The sequence below is a fragment of the Engystomops pustulosus genome, chromosome 4 (assembly GCF_040894005.1).
Source record: "Engystomops pustulosus chromosome 4, aEngPut4.maternal, whole genome shotgun sequence".
Taxonomy (NCBI): domain Eukaryota; kingdom Metazoa; phylum Chordata; class Amphibia; order Anura; family Leptodactylidae; genus Engystomops; species Engystomops pustulosus.
The window spans coordinates 190,238,444-190,252,826 of NC_092414.1; the positions used below are offsets into that span (position 1 = coordinate 190,238,444).

At 41.4% G+C, this 14,383-nt stretch overlaps 1 protein-coding gene across 1 annotated transcript; it reads left to right on the plus strand.

Moving 5' to 3' along the window:
* Positions 1–10,952, plus strand: VAMP5 (vesicle associated membrane protein 5). The gene is made up of 3 exons (XM_072148980.1): positions 1–161; positions 7,738–7,875; positions 9,921–10,952. The coding sequence occupies exons 1-3, from the start codon at positions 159–161 to the stop codon at positions 10,110–10,112; spliced, it is 333 nt and encodes a 110-aa protein (XP_072005081.1). The 5' UTR covers positions 1–158; the 3' UTR covers positions 10,113–10,952.
* Positions 10,953–14,383: the final 3,431 nt, after the last annotated feature.

Genomic DNA, 14,383 nt, shown 5'->3' on the forward strand with positions numbered 1-14,383 from the left:
GATAGCCGGGGGCAGAAGGGGGAGGAATAGAGGACAGGAAGGAGGGCAGGCACTAAAGGAGTCAGAGCAAAGTATCAGCTGTTCTCACACTCACTTGGACAATGTAATATACCAACAGACACCACTCATACTCATCGCTGCCAGGATCACTACAAGCCATGGTAAGTGCGCCCCCTAATCTGTGCCTTTCTCATCTTATCCCTGTACCCCGAGCTGTGCCTCTGCTAGTTTCACTTTCACCCATCATACAGGAATATTGGTAGAGAGGGAGGGGTAGGTGTACACGAGCTCAAACTTCAACCTGTCCTCTGTAATGTCACTTTCAGTGGATCACTCTTTTATACAAGTTTTTTCAGTTATTGATATTTTGTTGTTGTGTGACTCTACGTTTTTATCTTCTATATGGTTATGCTTTTGTATATAAACTAGTATAGAATTCACACTAGAACTAAAAGAACACCCTTAAGATTGTGATCCATGTTGTGGGAAGGTAAGACAATTCTAGTAGCGCAAGTTTTTGCTACTTTTTTTGTTTTGTTCTGAGTCAATAACAAAGTTGTGCCCTTGTTGGGTAGTAGTCAGTTTATACTGACTTGTTTGGGGACACGCTATCATGTAGGCAGGCAGAAGACGTGTGACAAGTGTTGTGTCATCTACACTTTAGGTTCATATGAGACAATGATATTAGGGTCTGTTTTATATTTATAGTAATGGGGTTGTCCCAAGTTCTTAAAGGGGTTGTCCACTTTCAGCAAATAATTGATATTGATTGTGTAATGAAAAGTTATACAATTTTCCAATATTCTTTTTGTATCAATTCCTCAAAGTTTTGTAGATCTCTGCTTGCTGACCTACTATAGGAAGCTTCTATGTTTACTCTAAGGAATAGAAATCTATCCATGGTTATGTCATTGACACGCAGGTGCACGAGCCATTATTATCACACAACTCTTAATACTGTCTGCGATGATAATGGCTCCAGCGCCTGCATGTCCATCACAATACAATGGACAGATCATATCCACTGGAAGTAAACATAGAAGCTTCCTATAGCAGGACACGAAGCAGAGATCTAGAAAACTTAAGAATTGATACAGAAAGTATATTGGAAAATTGTATAACTTTTACTTACACAAACAATATCAATTATTTGTTGAAAGTGGACAACCCCTTTAAGTTATCCTCGGCACTCTCATACTACTGAATGGAGCGTCAGAACTCAGTGAGAATGGGATATCCAATTTCCAGATTGGTGGCTGTCCCATCACTTGGACTCTCACTAAACACCTTGTTATCGTATTCTATGGATAGGGGATGACTTAAAAATTTGGGTCAACTCCTTCATTTCAACAAACAACTATAAAATGGAATTCAGTAGAAGTTGAAGACCAAGTCCTCAAATTTAGAGAAGTGGGAAAAAGTGAAAAACACAAATTATCTGAGGTCACTGGAGGAGTGATATATTTGGCAACAAATGTATTAATCAGTTCTTGGAGGAGTATAAGTTGGAATCTGAAAGAATTTGTCAATGGCAGGAGCAACTTTGACAGGGCCCAAATGTTATGGCTAGACTAATGGGTTAGAGCATCTCCAAACCAATATGTCTTATGGGGGATGTTCCTGCTATGATTACATAATCATACCTGCCAAAATTGGTCTAATGAAGGATAACCTACAAACTGGTGAACAGATCATTGGAGCTCAAGGTCCATTTTTGAAACATATAGAGACTGCTGTAGTCTATTGGTGGCCCATCAGGACCGTTACAATTTTATGCAGGTGGTTTCAGTATTATGGCTGATCTGTGTATGTAATAGGAACGTATGTGTGTGACATTGGGATCTGAGCTGTATATTCTGCCCAGGCTGTGGCAGGCTGAACCAGATTGTACAAGTTCTTAGGAAATGATTAGGATATATTTACAGATGTTTCTTCTGGTAGATACATCTAGAAGGCACATTAATGGGAATAGAGAGCTCAATTTCAAATAACCAAAATAATCATAGTTGCTTTATCCTTGCCATGTAAACTCTTGTGCAGTGTTAAAGAGGTTAAAAAATTGCTATATATATAAAAAAAAGCGCCTAAAATTGTTTGTTTTTCAACTCCTCCACAAAAAAAACCTCAAAAATTATCATTTCACAAACTTCAGTTCCAGCGGTAACTGCCCGGACCCTACTATCCTTGTCAAAAACAGAAGTAGTGATGGTTTACTTGGGTTTAAGTCACCAATCACTGGCCTCAATGTTGACAGTAACTCACTGCTGAGGCCAGTAGGTCACGACTTTTGTGTATAGGTCACAGATGATGCCAGTGAGTGGTTATTGCATAGACCTGAACACAAGTGAATCACTACTCATTACTTCCAGTGCAGGAATGGAAAACCAGGGAGAGGTTTTTTAGTTTTATGGGTTTTTTTTCTTTATTATTTTAAATCACACTATTTTTAGCTGGACAATCGTATATTACATGACCTGATGAATGGACAAGTACAGTTATGCTCGATCCCCAAGTGGATGGAACATCATCCCATGGAGAGAGCAGAGATTTATGCATGCAACATTGGGGCACATTTACTTACCCTGTCCCTGTGCGATCCCCGAGGTGCGTTCTCTGACGAAGATGAAGTCCGGCGCGATTCTTCAAGATCGTGCGTCCATTTTCCTGCATTTGTCGCTTCCCCGCTGAGGTCCGCCGGAGTTCACTTTCTTCTTCCTGGTGTGTGTGAGCGCATGTCTTGCGACACAATTTGAATTGCAAATCTTGCGCTTAGTCCAAATCAGTTGGGTTGTCCGTCGGCCATGCCCCGGCAATTTGTGTCGCATGAAAGTCGGCGTGATTGCGCCAAAATCCGATCGCATGCTCCAAAAGCCCCACTTAAATGCGGCGCAAATTGGAAATAGTCGGGAAACCCGACGAAAATGCGCCGTGCGGACCCTTAGTAAATGTGCCCCATTGTGTTCTCTCCTCCAGTCATAACGCTGTGCAAACAATTTCGCCCATGGGCAACTGGTCTTAGGCATATGCCCTTCCTCAAACATTGGGGGTGGAATATTTATTAGATTTATTTATCCTAGGTGTTCCCCCAGCCACAAAGTATTTATCATGAGGCTTTTTGAGGTTTCTTTGGAATGGTTGTGGCTAGTGCACAGGTGCGAGGTTGAAACACCCAACGCCGGCCCATTCTGATGCCGGGCATGCCCCTTTCACAACCCTCCATGCCCTTTTTTTGTGGAGGTGGTGTAAAGGGGAAAAGAACCGCATGGTGTACAGCCAGGAAATGTAATAATGCAAGCTGGCGTACCAGCCATTATTAATCGCACCCAAGGCTTTATGGTGGATATTGGCAAGTGTCTGTCAACTCCATATACTATAACCCAGTCTGCAGGAAAACAAATAGTAAACTATAAAGGAGAACATGCAAATCTCATACAATTGACTTGCCCTATTTTTGGTCAAAAATGCTTCATATTTAGAAATATGAGTGAGAAAAAGCTGCAAGTGTAGGTCTACTAATAATGTGATGTCTTGGCTTGAGGTTGGAGCGGTTAATGCACAATTATGGCTAATGCACATAATTGGGTAGATAAGGGATGTCAAATTAATAAGTATAGGGTGACTTTTGTTGCTTGTGTTGAAATGTGAAGTTTCTGGCCCTGTGATTCAGGAGCGTAACTCTTGTGTGGGATCTATGCTCATAAAATTGTTGTACATTATAAACCAGACAAAGCAATAACCCCCCCCCCCCCCGAACCAAAATGCAACATGTTTGTCCACTATAGCCATAGACACACTGATAATGTCCTTTTTCTGTTTGCATTAGGCTTATTATTAATACAGATTACTAGCAAGAATATCTGTCCTACCCAATATTTACTTTCCGAGGTGTAGAATAGTCTACCTTCCACCTATACGTTGATTCTCTATTCGGGGCTAAACCCTTGCCGAAAATACTTAATTCTGTATCCACATGTTCATCCAGTCTCCTCAAAATATGAAAACGAAATTTAGAAATTTTAGAGACACCAAGCTTTGAGACATATCAAACTTATTCTTGTTGCAGAGATTTTGTAGGCACCTGGGCCTCCTTGTATGGTACCACAGGTTTCATATCCAAATTCATAATTCAGATGTCAATCGTCCTAACTTCTTCATGCACGTTGCGTTTCTATTAGCAAGTTCCTTCTCCCACACAGGATGGAAAAGACCAGAAGCCTTCTGTAATCTACATCCAAGACTAGATCCATTCCCAAGCGTTTGTGCAACCGTGATGCCAGATGCCTGAAAAATAAAGTTCACTCCCCTTTTCCATGCACATCATAATTGGCTTAATATCCTTTGTCTAAAGACGGGTAACTTCCTGTCGCAAAGGGTCCTGAAGAAGAGCTTAGGATCTAGCGTTATTAGTCTTGATTTGTCTTATGGACTCCATCATATATTATATGGAGATCCCTAGAATTTTTACCAAGGATTATGTCTTCAAGGACATCCTATTACAGGACCGCTGGCTGAAGTACAGAGCTGATAATAGGAAGAACAAGGACAACTCCTCATTACTTTGAGCTTAAGCCGTGGAAAGGATTGCAACCACAGTAAACACCTTCACTTAAAGGACATCTACTATCAGTTTAGTGATGGTAGATGTGTCCTAGTAAGAAGTTCCTGAGGAAAATCGTTCCACAGTACTTATTTTCCTATAACTGTATCCATTGACTGCAGAAATATTGAGTTATACAAGTTCTGTAAACTAGCCTGGGGCGCTCAGGCTACTACACCCGAGTGTATTTTAATGTATGGTGGGGGGGGGGGGGGGGGTTGTGCATACATTAAAACATGAGGCTCCCTCAGGCGCTCGGGCAACATAGCCTGAGTGCCCCAGGCTAATTTGCATAACTTTATGGGGCACATTTACTTACCCGGTCCCGAGGAGTTCCCGAAAGTGCATTGTCGTTCCGGAATAAACTGTGCTGCATCTGTCACTTCCCCGCTCAGGTCCTCCAGGAGTTCACCTTCTTCTTCCTGACGCCCCCCCCCCCCCCCCCCGTTTATGTCGCATGAAAGACGACTCGATTGCGCCAAAAGTCGATCTCGTGCGCCAAAAACCCCTTTTAAATCCCTGTCCCAGCGGCGCAAATTGGAAATCGTCGGGATGTCCGACGAAAATGTGGTCCGCGGGGCCCTTAGTAAATGAACCCCTATATTTCTAACTCTATCAAAACTCAAGTTCCTTTTTGATAGAGGGCTTAGCTCCCCCCTGAATTCTCTGCTGCACACCAGACTTACTAATTTTCCCAACATTATAAAACAATCAATCATAGAACACACTATTGTTTCTTCGAAGGAATTGCAGAAATGCTTTAAACTTCCTTTTTCAAACATGTCTATGGAGACATCCAGAGTTTCCTCTGGTGGTTGACAACAAAGTTATAACAGTGTACAAAAACAGACACTGCAACTAATACAAAAATGAAGAACTATTGATGCTGCAACATTGTTATCTACAATAGATGCAGTTTATTTCTTACTAATCTCACTTTCATAATCTCTAGAATTAAGGAAAGCTCTAATGCTGCTGTTTGGATATAGACAATAAGATGGAAAAGGAAAATGTACAAAGACAAGTGAGTCCTATAGCTAGACCCACCCAGCTGTCCCTACCTACTTCTTATCCTACCCTAAAGTGTAAGTGACAACTGGTCAATGCTCTCTTCCTGCACCAAAGTGAATACACAGAGACAAAAACAAGACAAACATACAGAGAATTACATACAAATATAGGTCAACCCAAAAGAACAATGCAATCAAGAGACAAGCGTATGGTCAGGAGACAAGCAAGAGGTCAGAAGATCAAAGAATATAGAAGTCCAGAAAGCACTAGCAAGCTCCAAAGACTTATAGCAAGCAATGGGAATTGGGCAGATAATCCTTTTATGAGATATCAGAGTCCCGGTCCACAAAGTGATTGGACCACTCTCCTAACATCCAGACTAGCAGGGGAGGAATGTCAGTGGAGTGAATATATCCATCACAGATGGCTTAACCGTCTGCAACCTAGAACAAAGTCACCAGGAGACAGATAGGTGTGGTGGAAATAAAAAGATCCAAAGTGAAGTGAGGCAATGTTCTGACTAGTGCAGTACAAAATGCAAACTAAGTACAAAATGGCAGTCAGCAGATCATCTTCAGTCATATTTTATAGGCAGAGGATGGTAGACACAGAGGTAACAATAGCAAACTCATTTGATGACCTTTTAGGGCAACACAAAAATGGGGAGGGGGTGTTGGTGTTATATATATTCTTTTGTAACTTCATTACAGATAAAATAATGCAAAAAATCTGACAAAATATGCATTTTGCATGTCTTTTTAAAGCACTTTTTAACATATAAAACTACTGCAGTATGAACCTTGGCTAAGCTCTTTGACTTGTAAATGATGAATTGTGAATTAATTGAGTTTGCATCCAATGTAAAGCAACAACCACCGACAATATACGGTACATTGAAAACCTGCTAAACCGGTCACACCATGTGGAAACCTCACTGAGACACACCTGAACTATTCAGACTGCCATTAATAAGGTGTTTTCACAGGCCTACTGATTTCTACCTCTACTCAAAGACCATTTATAATAGACACCCTGGATGTCCGATAGGTTATCATTAGGCGACAACCCCTTTATAGACTAAAACTGGCTTGGATGGGCAGGCTCTACCAAAGCAGGAGACTAATAGCTATCTGTTGTGTCCTTGAAGAAGTCCCATACTCCCTAATTTGCTCTAAGCTATAATTACTTTGTATATTACATAATTAAAATAGCATTTCTGCCAACCAGTATAAATAATCCCATGAATTCCATAAATCAACATAAACAGCAATCCTAGACCCAACCCATTGACAGGAGGCGCTTTGTTAAGGAAAGAGTAGACTTTTTTTCTAATCCCATGTTAGTCCAAAGACGACTCTTCAAGACTTCAACGTGAAGTAAAGAGACCATATTCTGACAATCAAAATCAATATAATTGGATCTCATGATTTGGGGAAGGGTTGGGAAACTCCTATATTTATTGGGGCACATTTACTTAGCCGCCCGGAGGAGTTCACCGAAAGTGCATTGTCCGACGATCATGCACTCTGCCAAGATTCACTAAGATCGTGCGCCCGATATCCTGCATGTGTCGATATCCGATATCCTCCCCGATCAGGTATGCCAGAGTTCACCATCTTCTTCCTGGTGCATGTAAGTGCATTGTCTTGCGACACAATTTGAAAGTTAAATACCGAGCTCAGTCCGAATCAGTGGGATCGTCTGACACAATACCCTGTTAAATATCTGTCACAGCCGTGCAAAACCCGAAAACGTCAGGAAGTCTGACGAAGGTGCCTCCGCGGACCCTTAGTAAATAAGCCCCATTGTCTTTCCCTGATCCCGGTTTTGTCTATTGTTTTCTCAAATGGAATCTGTAACCAGGTCAGACTTCGAGTGGGTCATAGTCTTTACATAGAGATGTAATAAAATGTTTTAACACAACTTTAAAGAAATTGGTTTTCAAGGAATGTCAAATGTTATTAACACGTCTAATAGTCTGCTGTGTGAACGCTAGGATGAGCTGGAGCAGTACAAGAGATGTTGAGAGTAGAAAATATATAAAGTAAATGATTAATGCAAGTTTTTCAAAAATGTACAAAAAACACACTACCTTATTTTTCCTGTAATGTTTTTTTCCCCAATTTCAGACTTCCAAGAAGCTAGAGGAATGTCAGCGAAATGCTGAAGAGGTGAAGATATTAATGAAAGAAAATGTGGATAAAGTATTTGAGAGGGAAGGAAAGCTGGAAAATCTAGAACATCGCTCAAATGAACTGAAGGATATGGTATGTTATCACTGGTTTTCATTAGAAGATGAATTAAATGTTGACCACCTTCTAAAAAAAGACATATATAAAATAATGCGCATGCGCAGAGAGTACCAAGCGTCATAGCTACACATTACAGGGTTATGTCACAATCTAAGACAAAAGTATGCGCACAAGCTGTTCAAGATGTAGACAACCGATACAATAAGAGGCACATAATATGTGTATGTGTATGCCTATTGCGCATGCGTTGTTATGTACTTCCAGTAGGATGATCGTGAGCCTGAAGGGTATGGACGGAGCAGCATACTTTTCACACTGGATCTTCAGGGTAGAAATGGCAATATAAACTGGCAATATAAACTAGTACCCTGGGGAAGTCACGGGTACATGACATAAGAGGTGGCGTTTGGTTCCCTATCTCCCCCCCTCCCATACTACCTTCATCTCGCTTTTAGTTTCCACCTTTTTGCTATCTGTGGTATCGTATCCTTCTCACTACCTGATTTACTGCACATTTTTTAATACTTATTTAGCACTGACTTACATACACTTTGGTTGTACATGCAGTCCCTGGGTTACATACAAGATAGGGTCTGTAGGTTTGTTCTTAAGTTGAGTTTGTATGTAAGTCGGAACCGTATACTTTATCATTGTAACCCCTGTCAAAATTTTTTTGGTCTCTGTGACAATTGGATTTTAAAAATGTTGGGTTATCATAAGAACCTGGAATAACAATAAATCTTAATTACAGGCACCTGCGATAACTGTTATAGCTGTTTATTGTAGCCTAGGTCTAAAGTACAGTAAATTACCAAAATCCAGAGGTCCGTTTGTAACTAGGGGTCGTATGTAAGTCAGCTGTTCTTAAGTAGGGAACTGCCTCTACTCGTACTATTGCTTGTTACCCTAGGTCAGTGATGGCGAACCTTTTAGAGACAGAGTGCCCGAACTACAACCAAAATCCACTTATTTACCGTTAAGTACCAATGTGGCATTTTAAGCAGTAACTTATTGCTACCTGTTCTTCCACTTCTTTCAATTGTATCGGCCGCCTAAGGCCACCAATACAGTAGAAAGTAGGAGGGCAAATTCAGACTTTCATTATAGCTTCTCTCCAAGTTACCTGGAACAGCATGAAGATTTGATAGATTTGGTCCTGTTTGGTGAACTCTGTCCTGGGGTGATGCCCTGAGTGCCCACAGAAAGGGCTCTGAGTGCCACCTCTGGCACCCGTGCCATAGGTTCGCCACCACTGCCCTAGGTGCAGGGGCCGTGGGCCCCTCCCTAACGGGGGCTGTTGTGCTATTGGTCTGTACATTTTAATTGTTTTTATATTTGTGTGTCTCCCAATAATGTACTTTTTTAGTGGAATATGTATTATAAATTAATAAAAATGTAATTTTTTTGAAGGCCTATTACTGCATCTCTTTGTCTTTTCCATTGGTAAATTTATACAGTGTTTTGGTACATGGTCTTTCATTTATAGCATTGCTGTTCCTCCTTTTTGTAGATACAGGCGGTCCCCTACTTAAGGACACCTGACTTACAGACAACCCATAGTTACAGACAGACCCCTCTGACCTCTGGTGAAGGTCTCTGAATGCTACAATAGTCACAGGCTGCAATGATCAGCTGTAAGGTGTCTGTAATGAAGCTTTATTGATAATCCTTGGTCACATTACAGCAAAAAATGTTTAAACTCCAATTGTCACTGGGGCCAAAATTTTTGTCTGGGCTACAATTATAAAATATACAGTTTCGACTTACATACAAATTCAACTTAAGAACAAACCTCCGGACCCTATCTTGTATGTAACCCGGGGACTGCCTGTATAGGTATTTTGAGAAGACCCCTTTAAGTCTACACACTAAGTTAGCTCACACGCTAGGTCTACTGTTGTTATCATCTCATCATGTTCTCTATGTAACCTAACATTGCAGTCGAGTTAACTTACAACCTTTGAACCTGAGGAAAAGATTATTTCTACTGAATAACCTACTGTGCTCACACATACGCACAGGACAATATACTAATAAAAGCTTTCTCTTTCTTCCTACAGGCCAGCAGCTTCCAGAAAACGGCCCAAACTGTGGAACGTAAAACGCGCTGGGAGAAATGGCGCTGGTACATTATTGCTGGAGTAATATTTCTTTTGGTCATAATTATTATCATTATTATTATAGCGACTCAGTTTGGTGGTAGTAGTAGCAACGGGGAAGTGGCAGCAGCATCAGCACAGGAGGGCAACTAAACTATGTAAGAGTATTGTCTGACTCTCCAACTTATCAACACATGGGATATTAAGAGACAAGTCCAAAAAAGATGGAAGCCTTGCTTAGTACCACCTGTAAGCATCTGCCTAGAACTCTTCTTCCTTTTCGTGACAATCCCATCCTAGAGTACCATGGAGCACTTGCCAGCACTTTTGCCGACTGAACCTGAGCTTGAAGTCCCCATGTTATAGAGCCCGTCACAACAACATGTTTTGTACACACCACTGATGAACGTGAGAAGACCTCATAGCTGGATGTTGTCTTGTGGAGAATGATTGCAAATTTTTTTATAACTCCTATATTCCGCCAGCTGTGCTTTCCAAGCCTTTGGACTATGTAGAGATCTCCTATTGCTTATAGTCTGTTCAGGCGCCAATTGCACGTTATCTAAGTGTATGGGAAGAGCCCTTCTTCAGTAGGTTTACTAAAATAAAGTCCATTAAAGAGTCTACCCGTTCCAACCCCACCCCCTCCAATCATTACCTTTCCAATGTATTTCCAACAGGGTCATCTACAGAAACATTTCCATAAATATATATGTGAAAGATAAAAAGATACAAATTTTATTTTATAAGCTACCAAAGTTAGGTTTAGTAACATATCCTTTAACATATCCACTCATGTGCCTTATTCTATATATACAGATTGTAATCCCTATGCATGTGAATCACAATAACCATTTCTGTGCTGGGTTGTAGCACACGAAGGGCCTAACAGGGTCTAACGTCTGTTGTAATTACTTATTTGGGGTATAGGAGGGGGGGGGGGTAGAGTTTGTTTAAAATGTTTTCTTCAAATAAACTTGGTTTAGAAAAGCCTTTCTGTTTGTTCTTTGTATGAGATGATATATAGGGATGAACACAGGTAAGTAGGTGACCCCAATGCAGCCCCACCCCCACCCCACCTCTAATGCAGTGTTCATAGTACTGGGCTCTACACACTATAAGGCCCGAGACTCACATTACACAGAGAACATGCTCTTTCAGTCTGGTTCTCTATGTTTCTTCAGAATTGGTGGGTCTCCAAAGGTCATCAATATATAGAAGCTGGAAAATAATTCTGTCAGATTATAGTATTTTTAGCAGGTCACGAATGCTCACTTTTTTCAGCTAAAGACTAGGGCTGCACAGTGATATGACCGTCTCTATGACCTATGATGAACTATTTCACAGCTGGGATTTGGCCGTTATAGTCGTATAGTGGACAAGTTGCTGCCAGTGTCTAGACTGTGTTTCCTAAGCCCACCAGATCAAATTATTCTGGGGTCCCATGTGACATTAACACTAGAAAATAGACCCAAGTAGCCTCCAATCTGGGTTTTCTCCTGCTTGACCTTTGGGGTCCACTATTGGGTTCTCTGGATGACCTGCCCGATGCTGGTTGCAGCTGAATGTGACTTGCATTGAGGTCCATGATGACAAGTCTTGTGGAACTTGTGACTAAAAAATTCCATCTATTTTTAATTTTTGGGACAGCTGTTGCAACACAATCACATTGATAGTCATTAGAGTCGATGTCGGTATCAGAGAAAGTGATATTCATGTTATAAGACACATCTTCATGTCAGCCTTGTCTAAGTTGTCATTGAAACTGCCTGCCTTGATGTAAATATGTGTATGTGGGAATTGAAGGAGACCAAAGATTTTCCAGTAGGAACATTATGGACCTTACAGTATGTACTGGTTTTCTTTGCTTGTTTTTTCATTAACATTTGCTATCTATAATCTACCACAAAATGTTGGTTTGGTGTACGCTGTGGTGAAATGGCCTCATTACTTTGTTATACGATATCCTGAAAAACAAGAATAAAGATACCCAGAGAAGGTACAGTATGAAACGTTTATGGTGACGGCCATCCTCACAAGCCCTCAGAGAGCAGATCAGTAACTCTATAAATAAAGGCCTATGTAAACTGTCTGAGATCTGTATTGTGCTGAAGTCATCGTGTATCCTGTTTTCTGACGCTCTAGCTTCAGGTCACATAAGTCACACATACGACACGCTACTCTGTCAGGCATAAGACTGCATTTCCCAGGTTATGTCTGCCAGAAAAGTTCCTACATCCTGTTTAATAAGAGACACTCAGCACTTTACTTATAAGAATAGGATCCCGGCGGCTTGGCACGGCATGGGATAGTCACGGTATAGAGACGTGTTTGGCGCTGAAGGTTGAGTGTATAGGAGGTGCCCGATATATATTAATGATATAGTCTTCTGACAGATGTGTCTTAAAATTTCAGATCAATATTTCAATTGAGGTTGATAACGTAATATATGCTTCCTGTTGTTGAGTATGAGTAACCCATGATAGGTTAGTATAGCAGGATATGGTATAGCAGGTGCCAACACATCTGTACACAAAACTACTTGTATTCAAATTGTGGCCATTTAGACAGGAAACTAAATAGCTCAGGCAACCTGAATTACCACAATGACACCAAATGGAAGGAGCTACCAGAACACAGCCTTAAAGGGGTTGTATGATATATAAATATTTCCTGTTGTGGGAGAACTTGTTAATTAATTGGGGTCTCACTGCTGAAACGGTGGGCCTATTCTATCTTAATGTAGAAGTAGATTGTGGACAAATTCTTCACTCGGTCAATCCCTTTAAAGCAGGTGATCTCTGCTGATATTAACATATATAGAGATAGAGGAGCTGAGCTCTGTGATATATAGGTTTATTTGATTTGAAGCAGTAAAAGTTAAAGGAAACCTACCACTTGTAGTGGCAGGTTTCCGATAGCAATACCGGGCACCAGCCGGTATCGCGGTTTAAAACACTTTTTAAACTGTATAGCCGGCGCAGGCAGGTACGCGCTCGGCACTTACTATGCGCGCGGCTCTCATTCACTTCCTATGTACCCGCGCGCACGGTAAGCGCCGAGCGCGTACCTGCCTGCGCCGGCTATATCGTTTAAAAAGTGTTTTAAACCGCGATACCGCGGTTTAAAACACTAACTAAAATAAGCTCCGGCACCAGCTCACCCTGAGCTGGTGCCCGGTATTGCTATCGGAAACCTGCCACTACAAGTGGTAGGTTTCCTTTAATGCTGATATGATTCTTAAGGCAGTCCTGATTACCCCCAAAACATTCTCGTCAGCAACCCAACAAATTAAAGGAAACCTACCACTTCGGATAGGGCTTATAAGCAGCACATGCCGTGCACCAGCTCAGGGTGAGCTGGTGCCGGCGCTTATCTTCATTACGTTCTTAAACTGTTTTAAAGCGTTTTAACACTTTATTAATGTTTATATCCGAACTAGCTTCCCCGCACCGAGGTCCGCTCGGCGCACCATGCGTGCGACCGTGTGTGCGCCTGAATAGAAAGTGGTAGCGCGCATGGTGCGCCGAGCGCGGACCTCGGTGCGGGGAAGCTAGTTCGGATATAAGCATTAATAAAGTGTTAAAACACTTTAAAACAGTTTAAAAACATAATGAAGATAAGCGCCGGCACCAGCTCACCCTGAGCTGGTGCACGGCATGTGCTGCTTAGAAGCCCTCTCCCAAGTGGTAGGTTTCCTTTAAGCACCAAAAGCACATTTCCAGACTCATGTCTTCACTAGAAGAGACCTTACATAAAGTTGATATGTAAAGCGCTACAGAATATTATGGCGTTATATATATAAAGATTATTATTATTATAGGTGACGTTTGTCAGGGCCACAATAAAGCAACATCAATGCAAAAGGTAAGAGCAACCCAAAAAATTAGACTCTGGTTTTACTATTTGTCGCTCTCCCAACTTTTCTCTACTTTCGTCTCACCTCCTGTATAAATCAAACTGATGAAAGGATGCAGGACTCCAGGATCAGACAACATAGCGATTGTACTGCTACCATGAAGCCACATTGCTATGCACGGAGATGCAGTCATGAGTAACTACGGCTGGTGGGAATTGTGAGTAATATTTTCTGGAGTGATGTGGGTCTGCGTTGGCATTTCATTGTCTTGGATTTCTTTCTGCGGTCATTACTGACTGTTCTAATTTCTCTCAATAATAGGGTCCTGACTGTGCGTCACCCTCCTGTCCTTCTATTCCTTAATTGTTCCCAATGTCCCTCCAGCTTTTTACGGGGTCATGTGCCCATTGCCCTGTACAAAGAAAGGCACCTTTGTCTAAGTGCCAGGGAGTCATGAGAAACAAGCAGATGACAAGTGATGAGATGTATCATAAAATAGGGAGAAAGAAGGCGCGAGGATACAGCAAAGGACGGGAAATGAAAGATTTCCGGAGAAAATAATGGG